At 33.2% G+C, this 11,397-nt stretch overlaps 6 protein-coding genes across 6 annotated transcripts; 5 read left to right on the top strand and 1 right to left on the bottom strand.

Moving 5' to 3' along the window:
• Positions 1-178: 178 nt before the first annotated feature.
• Positions 179-1,032, top strand: HYPBUDRAFT_152595 (uncharacterized protein). Its single transcript, XM_020221101.1, has one exon. The coding sequence runs from the start codon at positions 237-239 to the stop codon at positions 879-881; it is 645 nt and encodes a 214-aa protein (XP_020076888.1). The 5' UTR covers positions 179-236; the 3' UTR covers positions 882-1,032.
• Positions 1,033-2,122: 1,090 nt separating this feature from the next.
• Positions 2,123-3,359, top strand: HYPBUDRAFT_10986 (uncharacterized protein). Its single transcript, XM_020218730.1, has one exon. The coding sequence runs from the start codon at positions 2,164-2,166 to the stop codon at positions 3,229-3,231; it is 1,068 nt and encodes a 355-aa protein (XP_020076887.1). The 5' UTR covers positions 2,123-2,163; the 3' UTR covers positions 3,232-3,359.
• A 262-nt stretch (positions 3,360-3,621) lies between these two features.
• HYPBUDRAFT_122695 (uncharacterized protein) lies at positions 3,622-4,395 on the top strand. The gene has a single exon (XM_020219291.1). It carries the CDS (start codon positions 3,665-3,667, stop codon positions 3,959-3,961), a length of 297 nt encoding a protein of 98 aa, XP_020076886.1. The 5' UTR covers positions 3,622-3,664; the 3' UTR covers positions 3,962-4,395.
• HYPBUDRAFT_94971 (thioredoxin domain-containing protein) lies at positions 4,105-4,746 on the top strand (the record flags this gene model as incomplete). The annotated part of the gene is made up of 1 exon (XM_020223932.1): positions 4,105-4,746. A coding segment is annotated over one exon (642 nt), but the record flags the coding sequence as incomplete, so codon positions are not given.
• Positions 4,747-4,752: 6 nt separating this feature from the next.
• On the bottom strand, positions 4,753-5,093 carry HYPBUDRAFT_152594 (uncharacterized protein). Its single transcript, XM_020221100.1, has one exon. It carries the CDS (start codon positions 4,940-4,942, stop codon positions 4,766-4,768), a length of 177 nt encoding a protein of 58 aa, XP_020076884.1. The 5' UTR covers positions 4,943-5,093; the 3' UTR covers positions 4,753-4,765.
• Positions 5,094-5,509: 416 nt separating this feature from the next.
• Positions 5,510-11,363, top strand: SEC10 (exocyst subunit; the record flags this gene model as incomplete). Its single annotated transcript, XM_020222213.1, has 3 exons — positions 5,510-5,933; positions 8,345-8,349; positions 8,904-11,363. The coding sequence occupies 3 exons, from the start codon at positions 5,510-5,512 to the stop codon at positions 11,361-11,363; spliced, it is 2,889 nt and encodes a 962-aa protein (XP_020076883.1).
• Between the last annotated feature and the right edge of the window lie 34 nt (positions 11,364-11,397).

The following is an 11,397-nucleotide window of genomic DNA, read 5'->3' as shown; positions in this document are numbered from 1 at the left end:
AAAAAAAAAAAAAAAAAAAAAAAAAAGGTCTATAACTGTCACAGGACGTTTAAAAAGAAATAGAAACTACTCTTTCTTCTTATTGATTTGAAGATATCGGTGTTAGAGGGCATATAGAGAGTTGCTAGGCACGTATTAGACAAAGAAAAGTATCGTAAAGTTCAATAAAAGAAAAACAAATAATTGAAAATCAAAAGTATACCAAGTTAATTTACATACAAAGACCTAAATCAATAATGAGGTTATTCAGTTCGAACCATTTCTTCAATTATTCATGGGAGCAAGTTACAGCGGCCAATTGGCAGAAATATCCTAATGAAATATCGACCCACGTTGTTTCTGTTGATACTTTAAGTCGTGAAATTGATTATGAAAAGAATGTATTAAGGTCTGAGAGATTAATTGCCTGTAAACAACCGATTCCCAGATGGTTGGGATACTTAGTTGGTGGAGAAGAATATAGTTATGTTCGAGAAATCAGTGAAGTCGATTTAACTAGTAAAAAATTGATTATGAAATCATCCAATTTGACGATGAATCATCTTTTATTATGTAAAGAAACCGTTATTTATTCTCCAGATTTCCAATTACCCAAAAATAAGACTAATTTCCATCAAGAAGCCGAATTCACTGCTTTTGCATCATTATCTAAAATTTGTGATAAAATTGAAGAATGGTCAGTGGAGAGATTTGGCCAAAATGCTTTAAAGGGTAAAATGGGGTTTGAAAGTGTTTTGAAAGTTTTAACGGAAAAATGGGATGAATCGGGCGTTTTCGTTAATGGAGTTAGTAACTCAATCATGAAAGATATTAATGATGTTAGCGAAAAAACCAGTGATATCTTGGATGAAGTTTCAAAATTGAAAAATGTTTTCAAATAAGCGGGTATCTTAGTACCCAGATGATTTTCTATGCATTTTATTTTATGTCAAGAATCCCAATCATTACCATATTCATGTCTTTTACAAATTGCATTGTGTTTTTAGTTCTAAGTTTTCTTTATTTACCCAGATATTTTTATTGCATTATTTGAACGGTTGAATAATTATTCTTTTTATTCAAATCATTGTTATTTTTGTATATAATTTTTTTTTTCAATTCTGATCATTACCGATATATTTATTATTATTATGGCATAGCTCAATTAACTACTATTGTGCAATGTAGTTTCTTTTGCAAAATTAAAATTGAAGTCGAGAGTTGGAATGAGGATTTCAAAAATTCTTGATTTTGATCCAAACGGTTGCTTAGTTCAAGTAACCAATTAATTCACTCGAGAAATTAAATACAGCAAAAAGAAAGTTTAACAAAACTTTAATAGATCATCATTCTGTTATCCGTCTAACATCTTTATTGCTCGCTTACTTTGTTATTCTTCGTAATAGACTTTTTGACGGGATGTTTCAACGGTTATAGAAACAATACATTAATTTTTATGTTTTTCATGCATAACTTAGTCTTAAGTCCCAAAACAAGAATTACGGTAGGAAAGGGAAGAAGGCAATTCCTTGATCTGGACTTTTTTTGGAAGGGTGTAAATTACCCTTTATCGATAGTCTATTCCGAGAGCTACTAGTATTAACCTTTGGTTGTTGATTCGTCCTTTGTTGGATTGTGGCTAGCTTTTTTCTTTCTTATTCGGTTTGTTTTGCTTTGCTGTTCAATGGGTATTAAGCTAACTCTCCAATCACTTTTAAGTGTTCCCAAATAGGAGAAACGGTTACAGGCTTTGATTTCAAATCCGAATTTGATCTTGCTTCATTTAAATACCTTGGATTTCGGGGTTATCTTCTTACATAAATACGTCTAAATATCTTGTCAAAGAATCAAAAAATAAAAAATAAAAAAACAAAAGTAATAAAGGAAAACTTAAGTATAACTACTTTCGCCTTACTACTACATTGAACATTTCCTGACCATTCCACATCCAATCCATTACCTTTTCAAAGTATTGAATTGAACTTGTTGATATTTTGTGTCTGCGAAAACTTTAGTGTTCCACAAAAAAACTGCTAAAAAAAATTAGTACGAAAAACCTCATCTCATCTCAAAGTATTTAAAAAGGTTTGATCTAATTGTCTTGTTTAAATTGATTCTTTTGGTTCTGCAATAACTCGGAATAGAAAAGTAAAAACTCGAAAAAAAGGAAAAAAAAAAAAAACAATGCCAGCATCAACATCCATAAAGGTGGAGAATTTGGAACCTGCCTTGAAAAGGGTAAGATATAATGAGTACGTGGATGTGGAGGAAGATGCTGCATTTAATCGATTAATGATGGAACTACAAAACCAAAACCATTTACAACAACCTTCAAATAATTTAAGTTATCCCACACCACCACCACAACAACCTCATAATCAATATAATCAAAGAGTGAATCAGCCAATTCAACATTATACTAATGTTAATCGTGCTACTATAAATGCATTCAATAAGCAATATACTTATCCCAATGGATCAATTAATACCAATCAACAACTTTTAAATAATCCTAATTCGGAAGATCTTCTTAATGATGAAATCAATCGAGTTTTATTAAACTTGAATGAATTTAATGATTCCAACACTGCATCAAACTCTTCAAAAGAGTTACCTAAAAATTTAGTCATGGTATCCAATCAAATACCAAATAGTCATAATCCTTCCAATCATGCATATAGTTCACTAGTGCATTCTTATGGAGGAGAACAAAACGCTAGCATTCCAATTCATAGTAGCCATAATTCGAATAATGAGTTATCAGCACTCTCATCTTCAGCATCTCCTTCGAATTTATCTCCTTTTGATTCTCCGGATACAGTTACCAGCAGTGTATCTTCTCAAGAAGATGAAACTAATAAAAAATATAAAAATTCAAAAAATGCAACTCAAGAAGAAAAAAATTCTTCTTCGTCGGTTAATATGTCAACTATTACTAGTATTAAAAATTCAATGATGAATACTAGTAAATTGATGTCAACGTTCACCACTTTGAAAACAACATATCTTAAACTTTGTAAAGAGTTCAATTACTTATTGGGTAAATTTAACGATAATGAACGAATCAAAATAGAGCTCATAAACGAAAATAACGAGTTGAAAAGTTTATTAATGGATATCATAACAAAACGTGAATTAGAAAGAAAATCTTATAAAAAATTACAATCTTATAATACTCCGGAAATCAAACTGGAGTCCGAGTATTTGAACGAAAGCAAGTCTAGAAAGAGATCGGCTTCTTCCCGTTCATGATACTCCATCCTTCTTTCTTTTTTTCTGTTGCGTTTCTTTTGGTGAGGTCTATATTATTTTCAGTGTGTTGTTCCTTTTGTTTGTTACTATATATCTTTTGTTCCGGGTGCCTTCTTCAAGCTTTGCATTTTTAATAATACTTCTGTATTTAGTTAGTCTTTTTGTCTTTTTTTTTTTTTTCATTTCACGTTTATACACTAGTTCATAGAGTCTTTTTTAATAATTTGCATTCATTTAACGGTTTTCTGTCTTTTTTTTGCAGTAGTGCCTTATATGCAGTGTTTTGGGCTATTTTTCCACGCGTTTTTTGCTCCCGCTTTTTTTTTTTTCTTTTGGGTTTTTTGGTTGAGTTTTTCCTTTTTCTTCCAACTTCTTTCTATTTAGACCAAAGCGATTCACCCGAGTGCTGGACCCTCAGCTTTGACTTGACGAAATGAGTGACAAGAACCACGAGCCACCAAAGACATCTGCCACCGAACAGCAACAACAGGAAGCACTACTTCTTGAACTTGAAATCATACTTTCTACAGTTAAACAAATCGATACCAACTTAATACGATCAATTGAACTATTACAGAATACCGTGTCGGTAGACCTCGAGCAGCAAAACAGAGCACGGGCAAGGTTGACTGGTACAGAAAAACAACAAATTGATATAAACTTTATTGATATGATTAAAAGAAATACTGCTACCATCTCTAATATCCTAGAGACGTTAGACAGTTTGTGAAGTAGATAATAAAGAACGAAGTTAACGAAAGAAAGAAAAAAAAAAAAAGATAAACGCGACATTTGAATACGCGTTAAACGACAATTTTTTTACGCTCTCTTTTGATTCTGAAATAACAAATCTTTCTTTATAGAGAGTATAGGATGGATCAACAGCAGTCTAAGTTGGTTGAACAGTACCAGGAGGCCAAGCTTCAGAAACAGTTGGATCAGGACGATGAAGAAGTCAATAGTGACGATGATGAACTATTAGAATTATTGGAACAGGATGATACCTTGGCAAAATATAGAGATGAAAGAATACAAGAGTTGAAAAAAGAATTCAATCGCATTGATAATGCCACTGCTGGAGAACAATATGGAAATATGATTACAATTGAAGATGAAAAACAGTTAATGGAAACTGTCACTTCAAATGAATACACCCTTGTTCACTTCTATCAACCAGAATTTGATAAATGTAAAAAAATGAATGATAAATTGAGTATAATAGCCGAAAAACATTTGGCACTTAAAGTAATAATTATTAAAGCCAAAGATGCTCCATTTCTTGTAACAAAATTAGGGATAAAAATCTTACCGTTTGTGGTGATTTATAAAAACGGTAAAGAATTAGATAGACTTGTTGGTTTTGAAAAATTAGGAAATGATCCTAATAATTTTAATATAGAAGATTTAGAAAACTTTCTTCTTTTGAGAAACGTCATCAATAGAAGAACCATTAATTATGGTTCTATCAGGGGATCAATTAAACCGGTTGATCAAGATTCTGACGATGATTTAGATCTATAGTGTATTAATATATTCAATTCTTGCATAAAATCGTATCGAGTATTTTTTTCAATCTTATCATGAACGTTTGATTCACTTTAGGCGGGATATATGTGATATGCTCGGGAGACTCTTTTTCAGAAGTCCCGTCATTCATAGATTGATAAAGCCTACTTCTATTCTGTAATACTTTATCACCAATCATAATCATTTATATAATTAACCTTTAACCGCTAATTCTCACTTCAACGTTTTATATAAACGGTCACTTTACAAACCGAGGAGCATCAAATACGCAAGCTTATGATATTCTGATATCCTTTTGTTGTTTCTCTGATTGTTTGTCTTGTCGTCTCTGTTGCTCTTATGGTTGTAAATATCCAAGATTGGGGTATTACGTTTGTTGCAAATACCACTTCGTCCTGGTGATACCTTTTTCGGAGTGTTAATTTGTTTCCGAGTCACGTGTGTGGTGCTTTATACTAGGGCTGGAGACCTGGAGTGACTGTTCTTTTTCTTAGTCTTTTTTGCCTTTTTTTTTTTTTCTTTTTTTTTTTTTTTTTTTTTTTTTTTTTTTTTTTTTTTTTTTTTTTTTTTTTTTTTTTTTTTTTTTTTTTTTTTTTTTCTGTGCGCACCGAAAAATTTTCGTTTGGTAGGACAATCCTACGGGTACGATGAGGATAATATTTCAACTAGTTTCTTTCTGACTTTTTTATATATAGTTTTGATTCTTCATACTTATTGGTAAGAAAGAAGCATTAGTTGCAGACAAGCCAAGATGCAAATTTTCGTCAAAACTTTAACCGGTAAGACCATTACCTTGGAAGTCGAATCCTCCGACACCATTGACAATGTCAAATCCAAGATTCAAGATAAAGAAGGTATTCCACCAGATCAACAAAGATTAATCTTTGCTGGTAAACAATTAGAAGATGGTAGAACCTTATCTGACTACAACATCCAAAAGGAATCCACCTTGCACTTGGTCTTAAGATTAAGAGGTGGTGGTAAAAAGAGAAAGAAGAAGGTCTACACCACCCCAAAAAAAATTAAACATAAACACAGAAAACACAAGTTAGCTGTCTTAACTTACTACAAAGTTGATAACGAAGGTAACGTTGAAAGATTGAGAAGAGAATGTCCAGCTCCAACCTGTGGTTCTGGTATCTTCATGGCTAACATGGGTGACAGACAATACTGTGGTAAATGTCACTTAACTTACAAATCCAACTAAGTCCTTTAGTTGAGTTTGTTAAGTTTGGTTTTCTGTGTGGTTGTATAACTTATCTTATATGATTGTATAGTTAAATTGGATGTTTAGTTTAGTAATTTTAATTGTAGTCTCTATTATACGGTGCACGGGTGTGGTTCAGTGAAAAAATCAAACTTTCAAAAGTCGAAATCAATTGAGTGTTTATGAAAAATTACAACTAAGTCCAAAACAATTGGGGATGCTAATAGTATAGGATGAACCGTTATCATCGGGCAGTCCAGCATGTCTTACTAGAATTTTTTAATAACTTTTTCCCGAAGTTATTGGCCAAAATATCTAAATTCTGTATACACCCGTACATCAGATGTTGGAATCCGTACCTATGACGATCAAACTGATAAGATAAGGAAGTGGAGTTGAACTTGGCAGCCAACTTGATAACTCATCTGAATATTCATTTGTATAAATGATCTGATATGTTATGTCCTATCAGCTTTCGAAACGCGTTTCGGGATTGTTAAGTTTCGGGATTTGAAATAAGCCTTGTAGGTAGAGTCCGGAACCACGCCGATTCGGCCGTTCCCCTGTTAAACCAAAACCGTTAAATTTAGATAAGATTGTCTAATTAAATTGGTGATTCAACAAAAAATCCCATAACTGTTTGGTTTCCAGTGATGATGCTGTTGTTTCAATATCCATTACTGAAATGGGCGTCATTTCTGGCGATTTTCTTGATAAGTTGTATCTATCTCTATAAACATCTTGAAAATGACGCTGAAAAATTTCTGCTTGGTTTATCAGAAGCCTCTGTTAAAAAGAATTCGTATGATTTGAAAGACTATCCCATTGATTTCGATAATGCCACTTCTATTTTCAATACCGTTCAAGGGGCCCTCAAACAAAAAGATGCTAATCTATTTCCAAACGGAGTTTCTTTTATTCCTGCTTACATTCCAGCTAATACTCCGCTCTTTCATTCAACTAGTGATCCAAATATCCCCACGACTCCCGAATGGATTGCAATGGATTATGAATTTAGTGTAGCTTTTGCTGGATTTCCAAGGGCTTTGAATAGATGGGGACATGGTCCTCCTGGTCCTCCTGGTCCTCCTGGTGGTCCTGGTGGTCCTGGTGGTCCTGGTGGTCCTGGTGGTCCTGGTGGTCCTGGTCACGGTCCACCTGATAGCCACAGCCATACTGAAAATGGCCCTCCTAGTTATGGTCCTCGTCAAGTTCCTGAAGATATCAGGAAAAATAAAAATAAATTCAAATTTTTCCGCCGGTCAGACGCTTTTCTATACACCTTTAAAACTGCAAAACCTTTGGATAAGTTAATCTTCTTGGAAGGTGCCTCAGCAGCTAAAACTAATGATGGAACAATGGATCAACAGTTAGTTCTTGGTCAGCAAAAAGATTCGAACCACTGGGTAAATGAAAGAGAAACTGCAAATACTATTTGTAAATGGGGTAAACCGTTTGGATTACATGGTGTAATAAGGATGGAGATTGGCTTTGAAGTGATTATTTGCGATTTCATTAATGACGTCGATCTAGTATATAATACCACATTGAATAATGTCACAGAGCTAATTAATTTCCCTTTCGAAAAGAAAAATGATACATCTCCGTTTGCTGCTAATAGAAGCTCTATCTTAGATAATTTAGAGGCAAAAATGGGCTTTGAGCATATTCAAGCAGGTGAGCTAACTGATCTTGGTGAAGATAGGATCCTAGTTGATTTTTCTCGTATGGTTACACCCTTGAATAAAACTTATATCACCCCTGACCCTTATACCAGAAGAATAAACAACTTACTGGATGATTTGAAAAAGTATATTATTTCAGGACTTGAAAGTGCCTTATCAGCCTCCATCGATCCTTCAGAGTTTGGAACGGACTGGCAGAAGATAACAAATCGTATAGAGAAAAAATTTGGGCCCTTACTTGTCAGCTTGAATAACTCACTCAGCTTCTTTCATTCCAGCGAGAATGATATTACGTTAGAATCAATCGGTCTGATAGCTTCAAACTTAACTACATTTACTTATAACTTTGTGAGAAGATATTCTGATAACAATATTGAGAATTGGGATTTAAAAAGGAAAAACGGCTTCTCTGCAGCATTAGACGATTATGTTTACTTAACACACCCCATCAAAACAGAATCGGAAATGTTGGTATACTCTTCAATTCACAAGATTTTCACGGAAGTTTATAATACAATATTTGACATTTTCGAATTGAGTAGAAATATTTTGGTAGATATCTATGTTGAAGGCTCATCTGAAAACCTCTCAATGCATAAGGGCAATCTATTGCATTCCAAGAAGACTTTGCAAAAATTCCTTTCAGATTTACGTTGGTCACTATTCACCAGATGTTCTCAATCTTGCGGTATAGATTCAGTCTGTCTTGTTCCTACCTGGGGACCAAGTCCTTTTAGGGGTCATTCTAGATGGTTTTACTTTGACGGTGATAGGTATAGAATAACCCAGGAGTTAAAATGTGTATCTTACAAAGATCTTCTTGAAAGTTATTGAGGTGTAATATATGATTTCCTTGTTTTTGATACTAATAAAAGCATTAGTCTTTGTAGACAAATATTAAAATAAACAATTTTTGCAATTGTTTCAATTTTGCAGCTTTTTTCAATAAATTCAGTTTATTGTTGCATTTCACTTTTGTTCTTGAACAAAATCTCCGATTGAACGAATGAAATCAGTTTCATCAAAGGAGATCCTCTATACTACAAATACACCTTAATACAAGAACCGATAACTTATCTATATAACTCTAAGTAAAGCAAATACAATACATCCAAACACCTAGTATGGAGTTACGGGATATGTCACATGACCAAAAGTCGGATCTCGCAATTTGATTTTCATTTTTTTGCTAGTGTTGTTATTCTAATCCAAAGGGTACTTCGAGTTAGATATAATTATCAAGATCCTTGAAGATAATCATGAACTTCTCGATTTATGATTTGGACGATGATATAAGGAAGCTTCTTAATCTTGATAACTTTCTTCATGGATTGACGGTGAATGATTTTATCGAAGAATTGAGTAAGGATCATTTTTTGAAAGGTGCTGAGGTTAATAAATTGGAGTATCTTGATCCTAAACCATACATAAGAACATTCGAATCTACATTGAGAGAGTTGAAACAATTGAGTGTCGAGGCTTCCCAAAGAAAAGAGATTGCCGAAAAAGACGTTGACGAATATGAATTAAAACATAGTAACAATGTTCTTCTGTTATCATCCAAAATCGACAATATAGAATCCAAATTTGATGGACTTGACTCTAAAATATCTAAAATCTCCAAGAAAATCGATCCACTTGGTCAACAATTGAACAAGATCACTAATTCTCGAGACCGCTCCACTGAAACGATCTTTTTGATTCGTGCATATCATGGTTTTTATACAAAAGAAAAATATGATCCTTTGGAAAACTTAAGAACTAGTACGAAACATGATGATAAGCTTAAATGTGCTAAAACTGTACTGAATCTTCTTACTTTGGCCAAAAAAATCGAAGCAAGTTCAGAAAATATACCCAAGACTTCAAAATGTGTCAAGTCAATAGAGAAATTTAGTGAATTAATGGAGAGAAATCTACTTAATAAATTTGAAGTTGCATCGGAAGAAAATGAATTTGACATAATGAAAGGAATAGCCCAAATTTTATTCGAATTCAATGGCGGTGGCAACGTGGTTCAAGCCTTTGTTAGCCAAAATGATTTATTACTAGAGGCTGAAAGACAAGATGAAGATGAAAATACTAAATCCTTATTAGATAATGAAGCGGTCTGGGTTAGTCTATCGGATCCAAATTATGCAGGGACTGACATTCTCAAGGACGATGCAACTGAATTATTACTAACTCGATTGAGAGTGGGAATAAAGTCTCAAGCGAGAATTGTTCAACAAGTTTTCGAAGATCCAATACCAGTTCTCAAGATTTTTATTCAAAGAATATATGCTCAGATGATCCAAAATAAGGTCACAACATTATTACAGTACTCCATGTCAGTAAGCTCTTTGGCACATGTCAGAATATTACATGCGCTTTACATTTTAGTTGGGGATTTTACAAAAGATGTGAAAGAGTTTTTAACTACAAATGATTTTGATCATGAAAACGAATTAAGTGCTATTTTAGATCAATCTTTCTATGACTTATTCATTGAATACCTTTTTGAGAATAATTACTTTAATTGGGAAAAGAAAAATCTAGAAGAGATCATCTATAACATCGTTCACAAGTTTAATACTTTCAATGAAAAGGCATTATCCAACAATTACTTGAAGAAAAGACTCGAAGAGTCAGAAACAGATAATTCTAATAAGCTTGGTGGTCAAGAAAATTCTCAGTTCCACGAAAAGAAAAGATTACAACAATTCAAGAATTTCATGAGCTCTCATTTGGCAGATAGAACCACCAACAGAAACTCAGTTGATCAATACGAATACAACAGGGACTATAAGGAATTTGCAAGATTAAATATAACAAAGGTTGAAGTGATAACGAAATCAGCTATCGAATCGATCGCCAGAGTTTTAGAATTGGCTCCTAACAAATCCCCAGAATATTCGCTAGAAATTTTAGAAATATTACTATTTGACTTCGGTAAGCTATATCTCACTGGTGGTCTCGTTGTGGCTTATGACCAACTAGTTCAAGAAAAATCTTCAAGTAAAGTGAACTCTAACCAGCCTTTCAACTTCGACTACTTGAGTACTGCAAATTTGACAAGCGATATTTTGTACCTTGTTTCTGCTTGTATCAAAAAAATAGTTTTGCCATGTGCTGTGAATAATCCAAACATTAGAAATAGAATGATCAGTTTAACTAATGTTTACATTTCCTCTTGTGAAAAGTCTTTGAACAGAATTTTAGATGATACAATCGCTATGACCTCTGCTAGAATCACTTATTACTTGAGTAAACAAAAAAAGAAAGATTTCCTAAGCGATACAGTCAATGACTATGATACTGAATCTTGTGAAGACACTTCAGAATTCATTTCGGTGGTTCATGAAAACCTTTGCTCCCATTTGAGTAACTCAAATCTTACTAACGTACTCATAAAAATCGGGATGAATTTTTTAAATCAATTACTAGAGCATTATAAAAAATATACTGTGACGTCGACTGGTGGGGTTACTTTGACTAAGGATGTCATTCGCTATCAATCAGTTATCGACCAGTGGGGTATTCCTGAGCTTTCTGATAAATTCCAATTATTGAAAGAAATTGCAAACTTGTTTACTGTTCATCCAAATTTGATCAATTCACTTGTTACTGAAGGTCAATTGGCCAATTTGAAACCTTATGCGGTCAGACAGTATGTGTCAAAAAGAAGTGATTTTAATCCAAGCTATATAGAAAGATTTTTCAGTTTTAAGTAATTGACGATACTTAATACGATTTACATGACTTCAT

The sequence above is a fragment of the Hyphopichia burtonii genome, assembly GCF_001661395.1.
Source record: "Hyphopichia burtonii NRRL Y-1933 unplaced genomic scaffold HYPBUscaffold_3, whole genome shotgun sequence".
Classification (NCBI taxonomy): Eukaryota; Fungi; Ascomycota; class Pichiomycetes; order Serinales; family Debaryomycetaceae; genus Hyphopichia; species Hyphopichia burtonii.
This window is presented reverse-complemented; position numbering and strand designations above follow the sequence as displayed.